This window comes from Anastrepha ludens, chromosome 5 (genome assembly GCF_028408465.1).
Source record: "Anastrepha ludens isolate Willacy chromosome 5, idAnaLude1.1, whole genome shotgun sequence".
Taxonomy (NCBI): Eukaryota; Metazoa; Arthropoda; class Insecta; order Diptera; family Tephritidae; genus Anastrepha; species Anastrepha ludens.
In genome coordinates this window covers 40,158,996-40,186,515 of record NC_071501.1, presented here as the reverse complement: position 1 = coordinate 40,186,515, position 27,520 = coordinate 40,158,996, and the positions used below count along the sequence as shown (strand labels likewise).

The 27,520-nt window shown below is 34.0% G+C and overlaps 1 protein-coding gene across 9 annotated transcripts; it reads left to right on the top strand.

Moving 5' to 3' along the window:
- Window positions 1–229: 229 nt before the first annotated feature.
- LOC128864946 (trafficking kinesin-binding protein milt) lies at window positions 230–26,369 on the top strand. Of its 9 annotated transcripts, XM_054104739.1 has the most exons (6): window positions 230–716; window positions 3,041–3,212; window positions 3,860–4,069; window positions 17,719–17,997; window positions 18,836–20,557; window positions 22,270–26,369. In XM_054104739.1, exons 1-6 carry the CDS (start codon window positions 714–716, stop codon window positions 23,175–23,177), a joined length of 3,294 nt encoding a protein of 1,097 aa, XP_053960714.1. In that variant the 5' UTR covers window positions 230–713; the 3' UTR covers window positions 23,178–26,369. The 9 variants fall into 9 exon arrangements, with proteins under 9 accessions (XP_053960714.1, XP_053960710.1, XP_053960708.1 ...); XM_054104735.1 differs by lacking the exons at window positions 230–716; window positions 3,041–3,212; window positions 3,860–4,069 and adding exons at window positions 11,976–12,144; window positions 13,317–14,227; XM_054104733.1 differs by lacking the exons at window positions 230–716; window positions 3,041–3,212; window positions 3,860–4,069 and adding exons at window positions 11,976–12,164; window positions 13,317–14,227.
- Window positions 26,370–27,520: the final 1,151 nt, after the last annotated feature.

The window sequence follows — 27,520 nt, the reverse complement described above, 5'->3', positions numbered from 1 at the left end:
TTAAAAAAAAAAAATTATCAACAGTTTTTAGAAATGCATTTAATATGTTTTTATTTAAGAGTCAAATTAAATTGCATAAGAACTGTTTTAAATTTTGAGGCTTTACTTTACAAAGCGTATTGTGGCAGCCCTACTCAGACAGACCAAAATAAAACAAATTTTGCCCAACTCTACTGTTCTCATGTCACAAAACAATTTACTTTTCGTCCGAACGCATCTTTCAAGCAGAGCTCACTGAACGGTTTCAGTGTCGATTAAACAGAGCTCAGTCATTTTTCGTTGCGCAGTGTCATTTAAGCATTCCTTTTTTTAGTTTTGCACAATTAAATCATCAAATGTCCAAACGAAACTATATGAAATAGAATATCTTAGTGCAAATAGACTACAATTAAGGCAATCTATTTTATTTTAAGAAAGGTTACTTTTTTATGCAATAAGTTGTGACACCGAGCCGAAGTGGAAATGGAGAAAAAATAAAAATAATGTGTGCGTAATCGTATCCAGTGTGCTGAGTGAAAAAGGCGAACCTCGTACAAGTAGCAACGAATAAAGCACATAATTGCAACAATAATAATAGACGGACATTCGTAATGAAAAGCGGAAAATTCGATTTTTCTAATGAAGCTCTAACCTAGGACAAAAAAAAATAACTTGGCAATCATACGAAGGAATAGCAGATCAACGAGAAAAGAATTTTGGATAAAAAATAGACAATGGTAATAATATGCTTTATAATTTTTTGAAGAAATTCTCTTTTCGTTATTTGCAGGGTATGAGGAAATGATTTTGTAATCGTTCAGTGACATAAACGCCTACACAAGTGTATGATTTTAAACGCAAATTTTTTGTGGCTGTCCAAAGACATACAAATAGAATCATAGTTGTTTGCATTTCTTTCCGCTTATATAAGAACCGGGGAAGTTCTATTTGCAAAGCTTACAAATTTTAAATCGTTAATTATCGCTGTCAATTTCAAAAATGTGTTGTTTGAAAAATTAATTCGTTAAAAAATTGTCCAAGTGTTAATATGATAAAAGACATGGCAATGGTTTATACGTGACTACATTGCCATAGGAGGGAAACATAGAAAATCTGAACAATATACATCTGATTTTGTTATGTTTAGAAGAGAACTGGAACATGCCGTTTTCCATTTTTATATTTTTTTTCCATATATCTAGACCGGCATTCATTTCAAAAAAGAAAACTTTTATTATGCAATGAAAATCCCTAAATACTGATGGCTTTATAAGTCATAAGTCATAAGTATATAGCCACTTAAAATATAGCTAGATAAAGCTGTCAATATGCGATAACATATGAGCAATAACTTTAGTAGATCGCTCACTAAATTAAATATACCTTGTATCCAGCTTTTTAATTAATAAAACTTGCAATTGTTTGAATAGAGTGAAGGGAATAGAATCTTTAAATTCATCTTAATAAACCGTACCATACAGCGAACTACATAAATATGTATATTATTATAAGTGAATAAATACATCAGTATATATTTCCGTAAACAATTCTTTCAGATATGTATTTACGTGTATATAAGGCATGCTCATAAATATACGTATGTATGTATGTGTATTTAGTGTAGCGTTGCGGTCAAAATAATGGCAGCGTGTCACACAGTTACATCCAACTCCTAATATGAAGTTCCAGCCTTCTAGCTTACGCTATGCTTTTGCTATGCGTTCGTTTATTTAAAGTCAAATCTTTGTACATATATACATTTTGCTTCATTCATTAATTTCTAAAATCGAGTCCTTTCAGGGCTTTCTTATAAAGCACTCCAATTTTGAAATCAAAGTAACACCTAAGCGGCTAAATCATTTCTGAGTTTAGTTCGCTCTAAGCGAAAATAAATATAACAAAATGAGTAATGAATACTTTCGGTGTTGCTTTTTTAATGTTCAGATGTGTACTTGCTAAGGTAACTTCGATTTCTATTTTTTGGCTGTTTGGCTAAATTTAATGCAACATATGTACGTTTATGAATGTATGTATGTTGTTATGTACATACAGCGTGAAGTCAGTTCATGATCATTAAACAAACGCAAACGTCATTGTTTGATGGAGCAGCTGGGGTATCACCACTTTTGCACGTAGGCATGTTACTTATCTCATTTATTCGTCGAACAACTCCAAAAAAGATTGTTTTTTTTTTTTGTTATAATATTGACACCTTTGCCATTACGTACTGGTAGTAGTCAACTGGTTTTCTCATCAGTTACTCTAGTATATTATGAAAGCAAGGGAAGGAATAAGGGGTCATTACGATTAGCACCTTCTTCGTCGGCGTAACTGATAATATATTAATTTGCAATTTGGCGCAATAATATAGCTATATGTATATGTATGTACATACGAATATATCGTGTTTAGTACTGGGCAATGTTTTACTTTAATCGAATTGAAACATTATATTTCAGGTTTTTAATTAACAGTCTGGCCGATTTGACTAAACACAGATAATAAATTTTCATTGTGAATTTTGTGTATTTGTCAAAATTCTAGATATGACCGCTCATTTCGAGGTCAGTTTTATATAAAATACATACTAGAAACCGAATATTTATGTAGGAATCTAATAAATGCATTTAAATTGATTTTCATTTTCATGCCAAGTATAAACACTGACATCGTAAACTGTGAACGGACAATGAGAAACAAAGTGTGAGATTAAATGTTATGAATGGTAATAAAGTGTAATTAAGACTTTCCAGGCACAACCAGATATCTCCCTTAGCTGTGTTCATAAACTACCAGCTTATCAGAAACTCATTTCTTGACATATATTTTTTGATGACCACCGGTAGAGTTTTAGCGTTCAGGTGATGTCTTCTAGAGATATTAGACAGCGTTGCGGTAATTGAATTCATGAGACAGATCTTCCAAAGTTTATGTAATTGAGAGTGTTTGTCATTATTTATTTATTTATTAGCATTAACGTTAGTATGTAGGTTCGAGTTAATTTAGAAATCGGAAAAAATTATCACATATTAAACTTAAAATTTTTTAAATTTTTTTTTAGGAATCCGGGGCTTACATGCTTTCAACACCTTTAAGGTCCTCCGCCCCGCTCAGTCCATCAGCACAAGCTACGCTTAATAAACATTTACCCAAATTATCAACGAAGCGCCTTACACAACAATACCAAAATGTTAAAGCAACAGTGCAAATGGTCGATGCCGGCTGTATCACAGGTATTACACACATAGTATTGTATATATGCATATGTGTATGCATGCAAGTATGTATGTCAGAACTGCAGTAAAGAATTTTCATTCAACTGCACTTGAAATAATCTGTTAGTGACAGTGTAATAAACTTTTATTTACATTTTATTTATTTAATTCCGTCAAGAAATCTAAACGATCGTGGGGGAATAGTCTAACACCTACGAAATCCATCAGAACTCAAGATTGCATTCGACTGAATTTAGTTTTTACAAGAAAGGAGGATAGTTAAAAAAAAAATCAGCCGTTCATAATTTCTAATATTAATATTATATTTCAGCCGATGGGGCTTATAAAAACTAGAATATTTATCGGCTAATAAAAGTAAAAGTGTATACACCCTTTGCAGCTCTGATTCATCAGTAGCAATGCACGTAAAAGCAGACATATGCGAGTACACTCTTACATATGAATACCTAACAAAAATCTTTTAAATTAAATTATTTTCTGGGTTTGGTTTTTTGTGATTTTCAATGTCTTTCGAGGTGTGCAACTTGGAAAAGGTGTGACTTTTTTTTATTTCTTTTGGGACCCGTTTACATATACATACATACTTTCATATATACATGCTTTACTTTTGTTCAAACACATTCATAAACAACTATTTGTTACAGATTTGTGCAGCAGCGAAAATTTACCTGAAGTTGAAATATTTTCTCTTTTGGAGGAACAAATACCTAAATATAAAGTGCGTTCGGATTTCTTGACAGATTTTTCTGGATATTCAAATCAGGATTGGTTCGTTCCTGCACCAGCACTAGAAATACCAACAGAAGGTCTAGGTTTAACTAAAGAACAAACACGTGAAACCCTTAACTATTTCCGTAAGTATTCCTAATTTTTTGTTAAATATAAAGAGAGCAATCGATTTTTTTTATTATGCGTTATGTGTAAGTTGTCATTATAAACAATACTTTTTGAGTAAAAGGTCGACTATGTTGTTATTGTAACAGTATAAACATTCCTAAAAAATGTTTGGGGAGTGCTGATGGAGTGATAGTCTTTTAACGCTTTGAAGGCCGCATCATTCCGGTAACGTAGAACCGCCTGCCGTGGGATCAATTGTATACTATGTCTTGTATACTTGTCTATTATATAAATATAATGAATGATCCTAATATTTTACACGGAATCGCGTGCCACTATTTTCATGAAACCCTCCTTACATATTATATTTTCTATAACAGGAAAATACAATTTGAAATAGTAGAAATAGATATTCCCATTACGACCACTACCTCCTCATCATCAAATTGGGTTTTATCTCATTATTAGGTTAGTTTCAACCTGAGTCTTATAGATTTGGTTAGTGAGTCCTATAGTAATGTTTGTTTCGCATCCTTCGATCGGAAAACGATGCTGATGACTGGGTTATATTGGTCTCCAAAACAAGGTTTCATGTTCTTTATATATGTAAGTGTTCTCACACTATGTTCTTATAGAAACTAATATGCCGGTATAAAATGGTATTTGTAGAAAAAAAAAAAGAAAAGCTCACATCGACCGGCTCACTTGTATTAGTATAGAAACTCAATTTAAAACAAAATATACCAATATAATTTCAAAGATGTCTGTGATATATATATTTGCATAAAATGCGTGCCTACAAGGCGGCACAAAATTAGTCACGCAATAGAAAAATTCATAATTTTTGCAAATGACGTCGCACGTCAATCATATTTGACACTTTATGAACTAGACAGCTGCAGTATGCAAACACATAATAAAGGTGGTGTAAGATCTCTAATTTTCACCATATGTAGGCGATCTAGAATTATTTATTAAATTCGGTTGGAAAAACTACTTTTTATTTTAGAGCAAATCCTAAAGAAAAAGTATTCAAAAACATAGAAAGTAAAACTTTTTTTGCGCCATAAAACGTATGCAAAAGTGGTCGATAAGTTGTAAGTGTCCTAAAAGACAAATTGAAAAGAAAATATTAGGAAAAATCGTACAGCATTTCATTGAAATCAGGCAAACCAGTTTGCGCCTATCACTTTTCGGCAATAAATTTCGAGATCGGAAAAGGTCGAAGTTGTCCTGTGATGGCTCTTCCAACGCCTATCGAAATTTTGCATTGCTGGAATGACTCGAGGCGGCCCAGCCTTTGGTTGACTCTTCCACGTAAACAGAGTAAATTCTTTTTGATTTAAAAAGTGTAATCTTATTTTAACGAATTTTGATTTAGATCATATATTGATTGTTGTGTGCTTTCTCTGGAAAAAGAATTGGCCCATCTTATGGAACGACTTGTAAAACTAGATAAATTCACATCCCACTTCAGTCAAATACTTTCTGAAGGGCAGATTAAAAAGTTGGAAGACTCAACCAAAATAATTCATTAAGCTTGGGACGACATGGCACAGGCAATATCACAAATGCGTACATGTACAAAATATCTTTTTTGTGGGAAACTTATAGTTTTTAAGATATACATAGGTTGTCAAAGCTTACGTACCGAAAGTTTCAGAAATAGTCAAAATCCAACAATTAAGTTGAAAATTCTAAGTTTTATTTTATTTTTTTGTGGTTTTGGTTATCACAATTGTTAGTCCAACTACAAGATTATGGATTTAGGATATTCGTCTTTCTAGAACCTGAAAAAAAATTGGGAAACAATTTGGGAAGTTGTCAAAGTTTTTGTGAAACGTACTGAAAGTTGCAGACATTTTTAAAATAGCTGCCAATCATCATATACATTTTCACTATATACTTATACATATGTGACAAATCCCCGGTAATGGTTAAGTTAAAAATAAAAATAATTAAGTACCATTCACAAAAGAACACAGAAAGCGGACAAACTTATGTCCCTTTTCCCTATACTTACAAATTGCACCAATGGATTAAGTAGCATCCGAAATCAGTTGTCAAACTTTACACAACCTTTTATTACTGAATCATGATACAAACAGACAAGCTATGAAGTGCGTAAAGGTCAAAATAAAGAGTTCCATTACTCAAAATATTTTTATTTATTTAGAAAAATGTTATTCGAAAACAAAACTGATTAATTTTGCGCCACCTTGCACATGCCTGAAGTGAACTGTTTGTTTGTAGTCATAGTTTAAGAAGTTATTCCCACAGCTGACGTGTGGGTAATTGTTATTTTTATTATTTTCACATACATTTTAATCATTATACGCTCCACAAGTTTTTCTGTATGCGTGTTATTTGCTATATGTTCAATGTGATTATTGGCTTATTTCTCTCTCGAATATTTCCATCCGATTAGAAATGTTGAATTTATTTTCATCTCTAAAGAGCAGGTTGCTTCAAAAATCTCGTAGCTTGTTTTTATAGGGAGCTATAATCTCTTTTTAACACTTTTTCCCTTTGCTGAATAGGGTTTTCATTACACTGGCAAGTTTCAAGATCTTGCGAATAATTTTTGGATGGGCTTTTGCTAATTTTTTCGTCAACTTCTGCTGCCTCTCAGTCACTTGATTTATATGATATTTGTTTTAGAATAAATTAATGAAAATGAAATTAAATTAATAAAAAAAAAACAAAAAAAAAATTAGTCAAAACTGGTCAAAATATTGCGTATGTATTATTTTAATCATGGGTGTGTGTAGTTCAATCATGTATTGCCTTTTTCTTTTTTAACGTATTTTGGCCGAAAATTTAAAAAGTTCCTCTTTACAGCCTTATTTGAAAATAATGTCATACCATACGAGAAGCTTTGTAGAGAATGATGCCAAGTATTATTCTACCGACGATGGCAACTCATCTAATTTAAACTCTAAAAATATTTCACGATTATCGTACTCAAAACGTTTCTGAATCTACAACTTATAGTATTTTATGGTTAGGTTCTTCGTAATAGAAAATAACCGATGTCTTTTAGATGTGATCATGTTAGGAGCTAAACTATTGACTTGTCGATCACATTTAAGGGGTTAGGGGTACTCAGAGGCCCGATTTTTGTTTTTTGTAATCCATTGCTTTATTTTACAAAAATAAAAACATAGCATTAATACATCATGTTTCCAATTGACTTTAACAAAATGTCAAAAAAAAAAAAAAAAATTAATAATTGTAAAAGTTATCGCTGTTTGTGTGGATCCCGTTTACGGCGATCATCACAAGTCCTTGGAGATTCATCTAAAATCAATCGGACAAAAGAAATTAGTTTTATTAATAGATAATCTTGTGCCGGATCGAAGCTATTTTTCAAAATTAACAATATGGAGGTTTCGGGAATTATTTATTCAGATTTTGGAGGAAAAAACCGTTGTTGGTGCCGTTGTTGTTGAGGTTATAGCAACATAAACATTCCCAATACATATACGGGGAATACTGCTGAAGTGACAGTGTTTGGCTGGATATAAATCCGGGTCGTTCCGGTTACGTAGAACCGTTTCTCGTAGAATCGCTGTAAGGTATATTGCACTAGACAGGCCTAGTTTACTGGGGCGGCAGCCCTTGGTCGGGGAAAACCCGATGCATTCCGATAACGTAGAACCAGCCGCCATGGGAACGGTCGTGGAGCCGTCGTCTTAATTAGCTGGCCTGAGCTTTGATCAACTCTACCTTGCCTGATTGCCATATTCATCCTTTCCATAGTATTATATGGTGGCTTTTCTTAGATAGTGGGCTAAGTTCCTCATTTAATCTTAGTCCTCCGCCGGCACACTATTTTTACCGGCACAGTCGGCACACTGGGTCTTTAAAGTCCGACTCATGTTTTTTATTAATATTTGTCCAATTCGGACTTTTAGACCTCTCGTGGTATTTCTTGCCTCTTGTAATAGTATGAATAATAATTACATTTCGCATTGTCTAGGTCCACTGCATGAATGAACTCATAAAATTCAATTATTTAATTTCAGTTCTTTCTTCCAGCAGACAGTTGTTTGCTATCATTTCTATTTACACACTTATCTTATCTTAAACTGTCGAATTGGCAAGTCATATTCTTTTGTTAGATTATAAATATCTAATAATTGAATAAATAAATACGTCATCCGTAAAACTGTTTTATCGATCACCATAAAATCAGCTGTAATCGAATTTATTTCTCGCATGTTGTTTTTTGATGGAAAAATAATATCTGTTAATTATTGATATACCTGTTTTCATTTCAACAAAACCGACGATACACATTCGTGTCATAAAATGAGTGCTTGGAGGTGTAGGGCAAATTTCTTCCAAAGCATTTTTTTAGTTTTACTAGACTGCAACGTGTTGTAGGTATCCATAAAAGTGACTCAATTTTTTTCCCTTTGGTTATTGTAACAGCAATAAATGTAAACAATCATTTCTCATAAAGTTTGGGAGAGTGCTGCTGTAGCGTTATGTTTTTCCGGATATAAACACTGGCCGTTCCAGTAACGAAGAACTGACTGCCGTGGGAACGTTTTGGTTTTTTTTATCACGCAGTGTAATTAATTTTAACTTTATAAATCATGACAGCAGTATTGCTTCCTATTGCGACTTTTATGGCTTAGGGGATGCGGAAAGGATGAGATGTATCTCATTTATTGAAATTTTCATATGCCAAATTAAAGTAACTTTATCTTACTTTATTTAAATAACTTTCCCCTTTTCTCAGTAAGTTCCGTGCATATAAAAACATGTTTGTAAACTTTTTTAACATTACAGAATTACATATTGGCCATTAACCCGAAATGTAATTAAAATTTTAGCAACGTTTGAAATTGCAAATTTCTGATTCACTATATGTACTGTACCATATTTCGTGCTTGCATAATTAAATCATCATCAAATCGAGTTGTGTTAAGGAAAAAAAATCAATAAATAAAGTTACAATCTAATTTTATGCTATTAAAAAATTTTCCCAATATTTGAAAAAGGGATACCTCGAGCACTAGAAATTTTTGTTCAAAATGTGACCACCCTGGCATTGAATATTTAGAGCCACCATTTTGCTGTTGCGTATTGGCCGTCTGCTCCGACTTTTCATCTATGCAGGTCGTAGTGGTACTAAAGAACCTATGGAATTTTCCTTTTTCAGTTCCCTTTTATAAAGCTGTAGCTTGCAATTAGCTTCAGCAAAACTTTTTTCGAAACGTAATGCCAATTTTAATTCGGCGTATAATATGACTCGACAATCGGTTCTACGTTATACGAATATATGTATACGTTATTACGTTACGGTATACGGTTCTACGTTACTGCAACAGCATTCTCCATACATGTAATGTTTACGCTGCTACAACAACAACAATCCGATACAATAAACACTTCGTTATGGAAGGATCGCTAAAAATTCGGAACAAGTGCAACATAGCGACTGCTAATCCCGGAAAAAATGGAAAAGTGGACGTAGTCCATCCCTTTTCTCTGATATCAAGGGTATATAACATTTGTAGTGCAAATAAATAATTTGCATGCTAGAGGGGGAGGGGCTAAAGTGATTCGGTTATATTATTTCTGGATAATTTACCGCGATGCAGTTTTTTTCTGGGGTTTCACGTTATAACTATTCTTTATTATTAAGGTTAAGGACTTAAGAGTATCCTTTTCGTCGGTGGCACCAGTGATTAGCATTAATCCCATCTTCAACCAAAGGTGATCAGCTAAATTAGTTCAAGATATGTACATAGGTTAACAAAGCAAAAAAAAGTCCCATAAAAAATAATTGCATTTCATTCTGCAGCAATTTGACCACCAAAATCGCCCAATTTAATACATTTGAGTTATTTTTTGTGAGTAAATGAAAAACAAATGCTGCTGTGAAATTGGCGAGATAAAGACAAAGATATGTTTAAAAATCTCTGAAAATTTCACCAAAATTAAAATATCACGTCAAAAGAAGAATTTGGTCTTGGAAATGCCCTATAATACAGATGAATCTGTCGAATCGATTGTGGAATAAACGCGTAAATATGGATTTTTTGTGAAATCAAAAAATAAAAATTGTGATGGTGGAATAAAAGTTTTGTAGAGTTCTGGAAGAAAAGCGAATATCTGATAAATATATTGATAAAATATTAATTTTAGGTAAATACTATATAAGAACTAATGTCATTTTCAAACGTATAGTTTTAGCGCTTCGGAAATGTTAGTATAGACACAAATTTTAACACATCTCCATATGTGCAAGGGTACAAGGTTTCCTCTTAGTGACTCAATATGTAATAAACAATAAATAAGTTATAAAATGTATACATTCATTATACACATTAGCCTGGATCGATTTTTTTCTGACCAAGTTTATCTAATCGACTATCCAAAAAACAAACGACAAATACAACTACAAAAAATTTACTTTTTCACTTGAGTCCCCTTGAATTGCCTCTAAGCATACATTTCTGATTTTTTTTTTCATTACATGTGAGAATTTCTTTAAATAAATTTACACATCCTAATGTACATACATATGGAGGCATAGAGAATTGTACGTGATATTTATTTTTAAATTCTAGACTTTGACAGCTTTATTTTTCAAAGCTTTTCTAATTAATTGTATACGTTTTTGTATACTTAACTCTATACACATATGTATATATGCGCACAATTGTAGCAAGATGTGCTAAAAAAGCAAACTTAAATTTTTGCTTTTCCATGAAAACGTGTATTAGAAAACGTACGCATATTGTTACGTCCTTATAGTATACAGAGCAGTCATGAAAATTTTGAGGAGGAAAACAATTTTGTGGTGTCAACATTAGGAGAATTTATTTTTAAAACTATGGTTGTGCGGGCAAATGCTAAATTACAAATATTTGTCCAATTTTTTGGCGCCTTCTCCAAAAGCTCATAATACGTAGTGACTACTTTGAATTTTGGTTTCAAAGTTTAAATCTAATATGAAGAAATGATTTGCGTTTGAGGTACGTTTTGCCTTATATGAGAGTTAAATATTGCTTAATCGACATTCTATGTACAAAACAAATATTAGCTAAGTCCCTTTGATCAACTTTTGGGAACATTAAACAATAAGTTGTATACAAATACAAAAAATTACATTCATAACATTTGCATACATATAAAAATGTATACTTTAACTTCAAAAATGATCAGAATGATGGATTCAATATGTCGGACGAAAATTAAAAAAAAAATAGTTTTTCTTCCCTCAATATGTCTTTTTTAACATATCTAAGTATCTATTACTTTTACCTCGACATGTTTTTTTCTTTTTTAGTTTTCGTCCGCCATGTTGAGCGCATAATTTTTAATTTTGAAATTGATGTCAGATTTGTATTAAGCGAACTCAAAAAGCAAAGGAAACATTTCGAGCGCAACTGCTTAAATTTTTTGTTGTAATTTTTGCCGTTATTAGAGTCGCCGTTTAACATCAATTTTGAGTAATGTTAGGACTCTGCCTGATGAACTAATGTTTGGTAGGTTGGATATCTCCGACTGACAAAGAGTGCCCAATATACATATACTATGTATATAAAAATTTACACAACAAAAACAGCGGCGACAAAGAGAACTACTTTTACTGTCTTTCTCAATTTTGTATACTTTAACTAACAAAACGGTAAATTGTAAATAAATTCATTATTTGTTGCCTTCCTACTGAACTTAGCCATTAGTGTACGTGTTGATAAAGCAGTTCATCGTAAATAAATGTTCAGTGGACTGTGAGTGCTATATGACGAATGTCAATACTACAAAATGTATTTTTATCACAAATGTTTATACGCTCTCAAAAATGAAACATTCTAATGGATAGCAGCAAAAATTGGTGTAGCTGTGTCCCTTATTAACAATTTAATATTATCAATACAACCCTGTTTTTGCTGAGTTGGTTCAGTTTTGTTTGAAATTGGAATGCGTTCGGTTTAAGAAAATTTATTGCGGCATTTCGTTCATTCCATTGTGCACTCAGTGTTCATTTATGAGCATAGGCGATGACTGTCAGTGTTTTTTATTTTTTATTTTTTTTGATGCGTTGGAATGTCGTGCGGCTGTTCTTAAAGTAAACGAAATTATGAAAAAGTAAATGAAAAAAGTGCTGCAGATTTAGTGAAAATAAAGAGGAACACGGTGTGAATAACATTGCTAATTAATATACATACATGTGGAAATTATCTTTATTGAAAGACCAAACTTATGACTGAATAACCACTGATCATCATACGGAATTTGATTTGCTGGACTGAACGGATTGTGGAACTCCAGAAATCGGAAACATTTTTACTGAAGGATTACAAATTTTCTTTCGACGCGATATGACCCACTCGGCCTTGTATTGTCGTGTTCACCACTTTTAGTGATACCCATATATCACACGTTATATTTTTTAATGTTGAAACACAATATAGGTAATAATGCATGTGCATTATTTCCTTATTCTTTTCATTCTTTCGAGTTACATAAAACTATTCCAACACATAATATCCATAATTATACTTCGTAGTGGAATGTGAGCGGCATTGATGAATTCGGTTTTTGGTTTTCACTATCTCGGCAGATAAGAAACTAAGCACAAGAAATTTATAAATTAATTTTATTTCTAAACTGTGTTGGTAGTGACTGATTGTGCATATACTCAAATTGAAATGATAAGAGGTGCTTATGAATCTAATCGGTGTATGCGACTTGAAAATGTTGGCTCAGCTGATCAAAATCCACTTCACAAGTTTTACTAGAATTAGTAAAGTTTTACAAAAATCCCTCTAAATACCAAGTTGAAGTTCTTGGCATGCATCAAGGAAGTCAATGTTAACGAGTCCCATTACGTCATGATAAGCAAGCATTCTGTGCCATATGACTAGATATATAGGAACGAACAAAAAGTTGCCAGATTATAAACATCCATAGATATATTAGCAGTATTTACAGTGTGTTTCATCTGGAGCGAAAGACGGTATAAATACGAATTATTTTGTAAATATTTATATAATAATAATAAGAAACACACTTGCCGTAAACAAAAACATAACATTCGCAGCAGATATAAGCTACAACCGTGTAATAAATATAATTTTGTTAATATTATTTTGGAGACTTCGTTATTTACATAGTACCAAACCAAGTTTTTGAATTGCTAGGTGATTACTTCAATAAACGTTTCATTTTCCCGACTTTTGATATGAAATATTAATTAGTCACAAACGGTTAAATATATAACTTACTTACATTTATAAGGTTAACTCGCGACAGCATCGATAAAAATTTCCAATTTGTGCCAATTCAATGTTGAATTCATGTCAGTGCAAACATATGTAATCATTAAAAATTGTAATGTTATCGAACTAATACGGACAAAGAAAATAAAGTAAGCATGTCCAATCAATATACTAGTGTGCCACAAAGCAATATTATTGCCCCAACCGATTTCAAATATGGTGATGCGGATATTTGTTCCAAACGTCGGAAGTGTAATGATGCTAATTCCGAGCCTAGTGATGATACTGAATATGCGGAGTTCTCAAAAATTGTTGACGAATCGGAGGGCAATAGTTCTTTTATGGACTTTTCTTCAAATGAGTTAAGTTCAGATTTTAAAGGAGGACTGCTTAATTCAACCACAAACCCATCAACAAAATTAAATACATTATCATCATCAATATTATCAACAAACGAAAATGTTAGTGAAAATGCTTGTTTTATAACAACAACACCTTCACAAACAAGTAAAGGTTTTGAAAACACATTTAAACTACTACAAACACAAGTTGAATGTAATGCTAAAAAGGCTATTAATGTAATGCAGACGTTTAATGTTGATTCGTCGTTATTAAGTAGCGGTTGTAGCTCATTAGCTTCTATCAGTGAGTTAGAGGAACCGCCCACACGTTTGGAACTGGAATTGGAAGCAATGCAACGCGTTCGTACTCTAGCTGCTCACAAGACATGTTCTAATATATCACCACGTTTTGTATCGCTTTTATGCGACTTTGTGTGTAAAGGCCAAAAAGAAGGTGAAATAGAAGGTGCAAAAATTATTCGGAAAGATCTGTCACACAATAATCCCCAAGATCTAATATATCATGCAGCTAGAAATTCTGACGGAAAAAATTGTTTGAAAGTTGTAAGGACTTTATATTCAGATCCAGGTATGCACGATATTAACTCATTTATCACATACATATATGTTCTAAAATAGGATTTATTACGCATTATTAATTTCTGTAAAAAAATCCAAGATATCCGTTCTATATTTACCAATCGAAATTTTTTTATCAGTATGTATTTGAAACTAATCTTTGTTTTGCTAAAGTGCAGTTAAGTATTTTTTTATCTATGGACGGCACACTTCCACGAATTGAAGTGCAATCGCTCACGTAGCCATATGTCTACAAAAAGTTTGATTACCCACAGATTGAGGAGGGTTGTGAAGGAAAATTTTGCTATTTGATTTTTTATTTTAAATAATATAATCTGGGTACTGCGAATTCAGAGTAAACATTACGAAAAAGTACGCAATGATGAGGGACGAGCGATGATAATTAACGGTATTCGGAGTAGTAAGAGGCAGGGTTTTTAAGAGGTAGTTTTGAAGTAGAACAATCATTCTCCATAATTTTTCGGGGAAATATGCAGTGCAGCTATATACATATGTAGCTATAGAGACGTTCACTATAAAGAAGTTTAATTGCATCTTTTCTGGAATTATCAGAACAGGAGTGTATGGCCAAGACGCACTCTCTGTAGACCTATAGTTTTTAACTAATTTGTTGTTAAAAAATGGGTAATTTAGGGAAAAGTTAGTGCTGCCAGACACATGAAAAGAACGAAGGTAGTATGCACTATCCTTTAAATTTTACTAAGCTGTTGACTAGAAAGGTGTGTGCGAAGCCGCATTATTTTTTGGAGGCGTATGACAAAATAATATTATTGCCAGTCCCAATGAATTGTTAATTTTGTTTAAAATTGCACAGTTATGATATTGACTAGTGAACAAATGTGTGACTGCATATTTTATGAATTGAAGTGAAGTTTAGAAGAAAATGTGGGTATAATGCGCCAAACTATAGTGAAGTCATTTTAAGGGCAAATAATTGCAAAACTAGTATTTCCGGAATGTTGGGAGTTATTAAAGCTATTCAGGAACCACCAAGTTTTGTTAAATATTTCATACTTTGCTTACAATACGTAGGTATGAAAAGAAATTCGTGTTTGTGGAGATACGGCAACTTCCATCTGTGGAACATATTAGGCACTGGAAATCTTACGCATAACCAAGTGTTGGAAAGCATGTCACTATACATGAGAACGGCTGTCAGTCATAAAATTATTTGGAGATGCAAACAAATATTTTGGCCTCCTTATATTAAGTATATGAACAAATCTAAAGTGTGTAATATTTATTAATATCGATAGAGTGGTTTAACGAGCGCCTTCGAATTGCAATATTCCACAGTCTCCGAAAAAGCAAAAGCACTTGAAAGGTTTTAGTGTAAAAAGTAAACAGAATAACTATAAATTCAACTGAAAGTTAGGCGGAATAGTGCTATATTCACTATATATAAAATTGCAAAACATATATGGACTCTTAATAATTTATATCTGCGACAGTATGTTTGCACCGGAATTTTAATCTTCGTTTTGCAGAAATCAAACGTGTGTTCAATGATTGAGAAATATATGATGATATTACGTTTCACAACACTATTTTAAATTGATTTTTGACATTTCTTCCAATATTCATTTTATTAAGAAAGGAGTGAACGTTTAAGAAGGGATAGCAAATTGTATTTAGTAAAATAATAGCGATCAAAAGTTCCGAGTTCAGCTTGAGAGTGTAAAATTGTGGGAAATAGTTTTGTGCAAATCTATGTAAACTAAAATCAAATGTTTTGAACGCAGTATCGATTTTTTTAAGTTTATGTATATGCGCTGTTTTTGCTGATGCTGTGTATTGTATTGTTTGAGAAAACTTCGTCACGAGACTTGGCTTATGTTGAATGGAAGTCTGGATCTTTGTTGCCAACTTTGATTCGTAAAATAGTTAAGGGAGGCATCTGACATTTTAGTAAAATTACTATATACGGACTTGAAAATATTAGAAATTGTTTTAAAGTGAGTATAATATTATAACTTAATTAACGAGTTTAAAAATGGAGCATCAGAATAGGAAGGCAATTTAAACGGCTTTAGTATTTTTCTCTCTATATTAAGTTATTCGCACCCCTTTAAAAGGGCAACGCCGTCTTAGCGCAGGCGTGGAAAAAAAAGAAATTCTCAGTTTCTTACAATATTTTGCCATTCTCCGAATTCGCACATCCTATGTTTGTGTTTGTATTAAAAAATTACCAGTACTGTGCTTTGCAATAGAATGCGTCACATTTTAAAATGCTTAAATTAAATTTTCAACGTATAATACAATAAACTATTAACATGGCGATATATTAGTGTGATCGAAGTTTAATTAAATATACATATAGAGCATATATACACCTTTGAAGTGCACTTTTCACAGTTATTACAATTGTTTTCCTTAGACTTGTATTTGCTACCACCCAAAAACTAAATCACGTAGAATATTTGTTATATAATAATTCTATGTCTAATGGGACTTGAATGTTTGAAATTATATATTGGTAATTATATGGAAATACTAAACGATGGATAATGCCGCTTCGGGTGGTTGTGTCGAAATTAGCGGCGGACTGCATAGGCGTAATGCATCGTGGTCCCCTGAAAATCAATATATCACTTCAGAGAGCGGTATAGAAACCATTTTGGTAGTAAATACGAACGATGACTTCGCCACCACCAATGCTAATATTGCCACTGATGACTCTGGTTTTCAATGGTTTGAAAATTCCAGTCAAGACGACATTGATGCTGGACAACTGGAGTATGAGGACGAAATATTGAGTTCTACTTTTACAAATGGAACAATGAGTTCATGTGACACAGATGCTCAAACTTTTTCTGAAGTACGATCCAATAATCAATCTTTAATTGAGAACGAACAGCTACTTTACGAAGGTAGTAATCTGTTTACACTATCTATTAGCAATTAGCAATATGGAAATTCGCATTAATTTTATAGACTTCATACGAGTATTGTATATAAAATTTACGCAATAGTCCAATTTGCATTTAGTGAAGGTTGAATGCAGAAAGAATTATACAGAAATGGTGCAGGTTTTGTTCAAAGCTAAACAAACATACATATGTATGTATAAACGAGTTAGCGCAGATTGTACATTTGAGCAAATGCTTAATTAAAATTTCGGTTAGTTGAGACGAAAATGAAAATTGAAAAATAATGGAATGTCAACTCAGCTAAGTTATGATCATGATGATTTGTTTTGAATATTGAAATAAAAAAAAGCTCACTTTGTAGACTCATGCACTTTTTTACATTGTGAACAACTATATTGCTTAACGATCCAATATTCACTAATCACAAAATTTTCCTTACTTTAATTACAATGGAGAATGAGTATACATAAAATTACAATGATGCAACATTGTATGAGATATAAAAAAAGATAAGCCATTGTAAATATTAAGTATAAAACTGTGTCAAATGCCATCACTAATAAAATTATACAGTTATACTTAAATTATATTTTTTTTTATCTAATTTCAGTCCTATGCGGAAACCGTGTAAGCCAAATGACTCGCGCATATGATGATATTGAAGCTGTGACGCGCTTGCTGGAAGAGAAAGAAAAGGACTTGGAATTGACAGTACAAATCGGCAAGGAACTTTTGACGCAAAACAATGCTCTTGAAAGCAGAATAGCAGAGCTGGAAGCTGATTTAAAAGCGTCCAACGAGGATCGTGCACAACTAGTACATGAACTACATAAGAAAAATGAGCTGATCGCCGTGCTAACGAATGACTCTGACGAAGGGAGTGAAAATGGTAAGAAAGTAATACTTCATATTAACAATTAAATGAGAAAATTCTTAGAACAGATTCGTTAGGGGTTGATTCGCATTTATTTAATAGTTTTTTTCCATATCGTCTCAATAAATTTTATAGAAAACTATAATTAATCTTTGTTAATTTGGCTATGATTAGTTTGGCAAAGGAAAAGTGATCTCATCCAAGAACATGGAATCGTTGAGATTGCAGCTCTCTCTTGCTCAGCTACTCAGAGATGATATCACTAAGCTTTTTAAATTTGAGAAGTAATCCGGGATCGGAGGAGGCGATAAAATAAGCTGGAGTACACCTGCCCATAGGTATACATACAGAGGGCTCGAAAACACCAGAAGGAATAAGTGCTGGATATAGTATCTGGGTAGTTTTCCCAGCATCTTTCAGGCGGAAGTGTGTGCAATCTATCTACATACAGAAATCAACTTAACATATGTAGATAAAAATTTCCGGAATGAGCGAATAGCTATTCTGAGCTTCAGTCAGGCGGCACTCAATGCCCTGTTTAAGATTAAATCCTCATTATTCTTTGAGTGCATTGATAAACTAAATTTGATAGATGTGTACAATAGATAACGGATGCACAGACTAGAGAGGCTGCGGCCTCGTTATTAATAGAACCGTGCCTTTCCTTGCCACATCGACGTTGTATTGACTAGAACCAATTTATGTATTTGCCATACGTGATATCAAAAGTTACATGCTGCATAACAATATTCACGCACATGCACTTATCTATGTATATTTTATTTGTATTTAAGTAAAGTCATATTTAATGTTATCCAATAATGATGTCTCTATTTTTTCCTTCTAATTTAAGATACGCCTACGTTTTCCAAATCAATTACTTTGGATTTACTGCAAAAGAAAATCGCTTCCTTGCAGGATGAGAATAAGTCCTTAAAACTTGAAGTCGTACAAATTGCCTCGCAAACAGATGCTGTAGAGGCCCAAGAACGCCAATTAATGGAAGACATCACAGCACAATTGAATGAAGCTAATGGTCGCTTCGGCGGCATGAGTTTGGAGTTGGAGCGTCAGCGAGAGGAGAATCGTTTACAACACGAACAAATTATCAGTTTGACAGCGCGTTTGTCCGAAGCCGAAATGAGACTGCATCAGTTAACGCACGACAATGATGAGCATGTTACACTTTTGAATATAACAAAAGAGAACCAAAATTCATTAGCTGTAGAATTACTTGAATTCAAGCAGCGCTATCAAGAAGTATTGGCTCTACTGCAAGAAGCCCAAGAGCAGCTACGCAATCAGCGAAAGAAAACAATGCCACAAGCACGCAGCTCATTTATATCGAGCTCTGGTTTGCTGCAACCGGAGTCCTTGCAGTGCGAGTTGATGGAATCATCGATGTACTCAGAGAATAGTCTTGATTCTGGTATTTCGGGTGATACTCAGCGCGCTGAACGTATGGGTCGTTTAATGTCTCAATTGCCTGGAATATATGGTGGTGGCGGTGGAGCAGCTGGATCTGCGTATGCGATAGGCGTTGGTGTTGGTACTCTCCCTCCATATAAACGCGTTTTCGAGACAGTGCGTTGTGCGAGCAAAACTGGCAACTACATGGATAGTGGGAATTCATCAATGACGCAACTTGGCGCTATGGCGATGAGTAGTTCGGTGGGGCCGCGGATGTCTGCGATGCCGTATCGTGGTGCCGCCTTCGACGATAATCCTATGGGTCTAAAGACCTTGTCGTGCGAAAGCCTGGCATCACAATCGGACGACGGCTATCCAGCGGCACCATCTGGGGTGCCTGGTGCGCCAGGAGCTAAAGACTTGGAAGCCGCATTGAAACGACTCACACCAGCAGAAGTGTTGGCCCGTCGTGCTATGCTGTCGTATGCTCCAGTTGGCACATATACGTATGATGAACAGCCAACAACCACAAACACACTTCCGCAAGGTATACGCACGCCAGATAGTATTATGTCGACAGGTTCATCGGGCATTTCGTCAACGAACATGTCGGCATCAATGCAACAATGGCGTCTACCCGAAAAATTGCAGATTGTGAAACCAATTGAAGGTTCCCAAACATTGCACCATTGGTCACGTTTGGCAACGCCAACGTTGAGCGGCTTACTTGAGGAACGACCAGGCGTAACAATTCGCGGTGGTCGCGGTTTAGATGATTTGGGCATGCAAGTATATACACTGTCTGATGTGGAGGAGGACGTGAGTGATGACTTGCCTGGCAAGCAATTTGAGGCCTCTGGCTGTACATACACCTATACAACGAGCATGGTAATGCATCCCGATGACGGTCTCAATGATCTATCGTTTTTATCACAGTCGCAATTATCGTCGCGCATGGCATCAGCGTCTACTTCTCGACAACCAAGTTGCCCGCCCACACCACACGGTGGTCTGTCGCGCAAGAATTCATGCTCGACGTTTTCGGTTAATTTAGGTCTGGCTTCTATGTTGAATGAGCGTGGAATTAAAGCTGTGACGCCAAGTGCATTGAACACACCTGCCGGGCCGAACTTTTCACCCACTGTCACACCCTGCAATAGTCCCGGTAAGTTAAACACTTTCACAAACTTTTTTTTTGATATTTTTTATAATCCAAGCACAGTGAATTGGATTGATTTCGCGTAAAATAATTTCAGCATAAAAATGCTATGACTCACCTACATGAGCAATCTAAAGTATTCGCTTAATAAAAATATGTTTTAAAGTTAATAAAATAAATTGTAATTCATATATGTATATTCATATGTATTTCATATTTTTTGTAAATACTGCAAATTACTAGTTCCTCCATCTTTTGCTGTTTTTTTTTTTAATTTAGTTCCGTGTTTGAAATACAACAGATTAAGTTATTCTAACAAAAATGCTCTAGTTTATAGTTTTAAATCCTGTAAATACATTCAATCGTAATCATAAAATGGTGTTCAATATTTTCATTATCATATTTGGCTTTCGTTTTGTTTTTTGTTCATTTATTATATTTTCAGTCAGCCATAGAAGTACTTAGAAGGAGATTCCTCTCAAGTCTCCCTTTTTCATTTTTCGTGGATTTTTTTTTGCAGTAAATTTAAGAACATTTTCTATGAAATTTTACAGTGATAAGAGCAATTTTTTTCAATACTCATTATTTGTGTATAACCCGTTAATACTGCGCAATACATTGATCGGCTGTTGGTGAAGAAATATTACAAAGGGCTTTCAAATAAGAGGTGTTATTTTGATATTCAAAGAAAAATGCTATTTTTTAATATAAATGATCGGATGTTTATTCCATTATAAAGAGGAAGGTATGCCGTTAATAGTGGAAAATAACATCAGGCAAATGACCACCACGACCACGCTTACAGACAATATCCTTTTCATGAAATTTTCCATAACCGAACTGCAAAGTGACTGCCCTTTGTCCTCGATAGCCTCACGTATTCCATCTTTGAGGTCTTGAATCGACCCTGGGCTGTTGGCGTAGACCTTCTCTTTCACGTTGCCCCAAAGAAAAAAGTCACAAGATCGCGGTGACCAATTGTGATCACCTCTTCGAGAGATAACACAGTCCTGAAACTTTTCCCGTAAAAGATTAATGGTTTCGTTGCTTGTGTGGCTCGTAGCGCCGTCTTGTTGAAAATAAACGTTGTCCAGATCAATACCATCCAATTCCGGCCATAAAAAATCGTTAATCATCTCTCGATAGCGATAGATAACACCTGTTATTGGAAAACCCTTAAGTAAATTTCCACATTTTGGAAGAGTTGTTCTGGCGTTAAACGATTCATGACGACTTTGCAAACCTTAAAAAACAGGTAGTAATAATTGGCGCGTACACTACTGTTAGGTGTTTGGCCGAGCTTCTCCTCCTATTTGTAGAATATGTCTTGATGGTGCTTCACAAATGGAGGGCCCTCCAATTTTAAGCCGACTCAGAACGTCAAATGTTTTTTATGAGGGTCTTTTTCATGGCAGAAATACATTCGGAGGTTTGCCATTGCCCACCGAGGGGTAACCGCTATTCGGCACAACTTTTCCAATTATTTGATGTTCCTGCTCCAAACCTTGTTCAGTAAATATCAACACATTTTGCCATTCTTAGCTGTCCAACCTTAGTTATCGATATCGATAGTTCTCATCCAACTGAAAAAACCGAAATATTTAGTTTAGTTTATTATTTGCCAACTTTGCATTTTTGGTAGTACATATTTACTTTCCCAAGCACAGTGTTGACTCAATAAGTGATTATCCTGATGCCCTTATTTTTTTGCATTTCAGAGGGTTCACCTCCACGTTCCTCATCGCCCGAACCATTGTTCGGTATCTTATCGACAGGTGCAGATTTAATTAGACGTAAACTAATTGGTGACATTGAAAGGCCAAACCGTAATCAAGCTCAACAAAAACAACAAAAAATAATGCTATCGCGCTTAGAACGGCGAGCTTTACGTTCGCTGAAGTTGGTAGAAAAAGTCGAGAGTATTGGTTTGGAGAATATTATTGTCGCACATCCCAATGCTATGTCGCAAATGGCTAGTGGAATAGCAAGTCGCAGCTCCAGTCCAATGGCACAATTAATTAGTCTTAAGAATCTGCACACTTGCGCCAACAACGTAGTCGACGACATTCACTTCGATCGTGATCAAATAAAAACTGTGCTACATAAAGGACTTAATACACCACCAACTACAACAGCGAGCGGGAGCATCGACGAATGCCACTTTAGAAATACAACAACAGATTCAACAGCAACAACAAGCGCAATAAGCACAGAAAGACCTGCGTTTAAAGATGAGGATCACTCTGGGATAGGAGGGCTACAAAATGCGGGTGGCGTAGCGACGGCAACCTCGTCCACGAGCACAACAGAGTCTCGTATAAAGCAATTACAGCGACAAAAATCGCGTCGAACCCTTAAGAATGGTATTGCTGGTCAACAGCGGCCAGACTTGGGTACTATCGGTGGTGGTGGTGGTGGACGTGTACGCCCCGATCTAGGAAAAGTGTCTTCAGGAGCCTCAATATCTGGAGTAAAGAGCGAAACAACAGTGGGGCCAGCTCAGACGCAGAAGAGACCTCAAAAACAGCGTGAACCTCGAGAACCGCGGGAACAACAAAGTATAACACAAGCATTTGTCGGAAGCGTAAGTTCTTTACTGTTTGGACGCAAAGGTGGTTGGCTGTAGAGCATCTATACCTATTTTACTAATTGTGGTTATTTAAGTATGATGATAATATAATTACTATATATTTTAATTTGATAATGTTTGAACGAAATATTATGATTATAAACGGATAACGAATAGTGGTTAACCTCGATAGCGGTGCAAAGTTTGGCACAACATTGAAAATTAAACCACTAATGTAAAGGAAAATGCACATATTAATACAATGTTATTTCTATGATAAGAGTCTTATATGACAAGATAATCCAATCTGCATACATGAAAAGGATGATGATAATAATGACCATGTATATGTTTACAAAAATTGATTGCAACGATAGTGAAGATGTGAATATGTGAAAATGCCAAGGCTAATAATAATTTATGGTGCACATAATTGAAAAGCATTTTATAGAGTTATTCTAATACGTATACATTAATTAAAAAGGGAAATATTGCGTCTATTTGCTTTATCCCTTAACAAAATGTAGCTACCAGAGTAAATGCATTGTTATATAAGTATGTGTAGGGGGATAAATATTATATACTTATTTACTTTATATTTACCATAGAGTAATTCATGAAATATTTTTCTCCTTTTGATTAGTTTAGTTTTATTCATCAGTATACTTTTTTTGATTTTATTTTTTATTTTTTGATCACACTTTCATTTAAGTATTGTATGTATTTGAATTTTTATTTGAGACATATACATTCGCATGGCTTAGCAATGAATACGCTAAAGATTTTAGTACTGCCTCTATGAGCTCATCATACACGCTTAATTTCAAAATACGCTTTTCCGTATAAATTTTACTTAACATTTTTATAACTTGACCGTATGCGCGCTATTTTATTGGTTGCTATTGCCTTGGTGTTCATTTTATTGCTTGTAAATATGAAAATAAAAGTTATGGAGTTATTTGAAGAGCAATCCAAAGTCAACATTTTGTTTTTTTATTGAAAGTTTTGGAACTTTAATCAAAAACACTCCATTGTGGTGCTTTAAGCAAACAGAACAAGGCTTTTTGTATAGATGATTGTTTTTTTTTTTTGCAGATAAAAATTCAAAGTTCTACATACAAAATTAATTTGACTCAGCTACATTGTGCAATTAATAAAATCTGTGAGGTTTCAGTTTTTGGAATTAAACTTTTAAAAATTTACTTGACGATATTAAAAATCATGTTCTTCATTTAGGAGCTCGATGACTTTCTTTTTCTCACCAAAGCTTCATTATAGTGGAACTAAATAAATAAAATTTGCAAATAATTATTTCATTCAGGCCCTTGAATCTTACAAGAGAAATTAGCGAAGATCGTAATTGACGTTAAAATTTTCAAGTTCAACTTAAGAAGTGAATTGTCAAAAGGAGAACAGTAAAATCAAACAAAGTCAGCAGGTGTTATAAGAGTAGTAGTGTTCGATAACAAAATTTGCGATCACTAGTCATCAAGCAAAAGTAAGGTGCAAGCGAAAAATCTCTGCCAAAGAGAAAAAGAGAGTTTGTTAACAAATGTTTGCATAATTTGAGTTATATACTCAAGTTTTCTGTGGATAACTTTTCCATTTTATCATTTCTGTAAATTGCAATTTTCAAATCGGCGCAAGGGCAAAAGTGCCAAACTACAAGATACCTCAAGAAATTATTGTGTTTGTTTGCAAAAAGTTCAGTCATATGCTTTCGTGATGGATAGTTTTTGCTGTCTAAAATTACTCCAACTAGTGATCTCACAGATACCCTGGATCCCCTGGCGTTTTTTGAATTTTATCCCGCCATTTAAATTAAAATAACTAAAAAAACTTCAGCACTAGTGAGCGTCTCTTTTGCATCTACTGTCACTTTGCTCTCTAAATTTTTGAGTGATGGATAATTTTATGGCGGTCACGAACGTCTAACTATTAAAAATTTGGGTGTTATCGAACACGACTACCAATACTGTTAAAACAACAACAACTAATGTTGAAAAGTATTAAAATTCGCTCCTGTTGTTGTTGTTGTAGCAGCATAAACATTCCCCATACTTACATACGGGGAATGGTGCTGGAGTGACAGTCCTTGGCCGGATATAAATCCGGGTCGTTTCGGTTACGTAGAACCGACTGTCGTGGAAACGAAAATTCGCCCCTATTTTCGTTTGATTGTACGGAAAGTAAATAGGGCGTTCACAAAGGGGTTATCGCTGGGAGAGCGATCAATACATACCTACATCATTATGGTAATTACATTATGGCTATCTTTATTATTAGTTATTATTATTATTATTATTATTATTAGTTTTTATTAATATTTCCTTTTTTTTTTGCAATTATAAAAACTACACCAGTTGGTATTTTGATTATGTTTATTGGAAATATATGCTTAATTTTTTCTGCTATGTTCCTTTTAAAAAACGCTTTATGTTTTATAAGTTTAGCGAATAATTTCATAAAATTCATTATAATTTTAAGTTTATATTAAATAATTTTTGAATCTATTCCTTAAATTAAAACTAATTTGCATACAAGTTCTCTCCCAAATATATTAGGATGTATGATTATAATTTCATTTGAGTAAGCTTCGTCCGTACAATTCAACTATCACTGGCTGTTGGACATTGCTATATAGCGCTTATTTATTTCTAGTCTATTATCTACCACTTCCTTAATGTTCGCTCTTCGCTATTCGTTGTTGCATCCGATAATGAAATACTTAGTTTGTAAATGAAACATTGTGATGTAAATAAAATATAATTTTTTCTCTCTCCAAACTATACATAGTCTAGTTTGGTTGACGAATGTGCATAAGAGCGGTTGGTCATAGCGTATTTCACATAAAATTACTACGAGCAAATAGTTACATTACACTTAAGAGTGCAGGAGAAACGAAAAAGTCACTCCCAAAATAGTAGTAGTAATGGCATAAAAATGGGGGCTAAAGCGTGTTAGTGTCTCTCTCTCACATATTTGCATGTACATGTGTTTGTATGTACGTGCGATTATGTTGAACACATAATTAAATATCTATCACTTGTGATAAATTTTGATCATTTCAGTAACAGCATTGCTTTTGCTTAAATAAAATTAAAAAAAATAACAAATGGATGCCTGTGTTGTGATTTTTTCGTCACAGTTATTACGGCCAGGGATTGTATAGAAGAACGGCTTTATTTTCCTAAATAGAGGTAAATTTAGTAAAAGATTATATTGGTGCATATATGTAGGTAAGAATTACAATAACAAAAAAATACTACTACATATATAATAAAAAATTATCTTAGTTATATTCACCGTGCTGGCCGTTAGTAAAAAAAAGCAATTTAAAAAAAGTAAAATATGAAATAAAAAATTTAAAGGTGCATTGCAGCAGTGACTTAAGTTAAATCATGAGTTATATTTTTATTATTTATTTATAGAACTGTGTATTCAAATATAATATAAACGTCGTTAAAAATTAAATCAGATTGTTTTTCTTTTTGAAGAGTTATAAAGAATGCACAAAAGCATAGTGTATTTTAATGTCCATTCATTACCGTCATTAGAAATTGTTAACAGCCTCAAGCAAAATAGTAAAAGCACCTCTCAATTACCTGGCCACAAAGTTGCTGCGACAGTCGGTTTACATATGTTGCCGCAACAACTCGAATTATATCCGGCCAAAGGCTGCCATTTCGGAAGCAATCGCGAAAAATATATGAGAAATATATAATGTTATGATAATAAAAAATATTCAAATACATGTTTAGGGAATGCTTTTGAAGTGACTGCCCTTGGTGAGATAAAAATCCGGCTCTTTTCGGTAACGTAGAACTGACTACCGTGGGAACTTAGCAGTCTTACTAAAGCCTGTCGGTGCGCCACTTCCACTAGCGAGGTGTTAAGCTGACTTCTGAGCTAATTAAATATGAAAACGATAAATCGGTAAGTTAATTGCCAGATAAAAGTTAATTACTTGGGATGGAAGAGCATAATACAAGGTAACTTCTCAAGAGATACAAATATTTATACAACCTTTTTAGAAATTACTATCTGACTGTCCGGCTCGGTAGCGTAAAACCAACTGTCAGGGGAACGCTATCCGGCCGTAGTTGCGCATGCAGGAATTATCATATTTTATGTTTTAAAAGAGGCTGACACTTCGCATTAATACGTTTAAAACATCATCATTTATGCTATTGAAACAGTTTCCCTTGAGGTAACCCCGTGGTAACTAACCCAGAGCGATCTGCTCAAAAGGGACCGTCACTATGGCACGGAAAGATTTCACGGCTGGATAAAGTACAATTTGCACGAAAGTCAAGTATACACGTATACAATAATCGTTCTGTTGCTGCTACTTTAAGAGCATTACGGCCATTTTACGGTCCATTTAACAAGCCGTCCCG

Coding starts and splice junctions, on each gene's coding strand:
- LOC128864946 (XM_054104735.1), top strand. CDS start 13,453: ATGTCCAATCAATATACTAGTGTGCCACAAAGCAATATTATTGCCCCA. Junction 14,228..17,718: donor GACTTTATATTCAGATCCAG/GTATGCACGATA, acceptor ATCTAATTTCAG/TCCTATGCGGAAACCGTGTA. Junction 20,558..22,269: donor CACACCCTGCAATAGTCCCG/GTAAGTTAAACA, acceptor TTTGCATTTCAG/AGGGTTCACCTCCACGTTCC.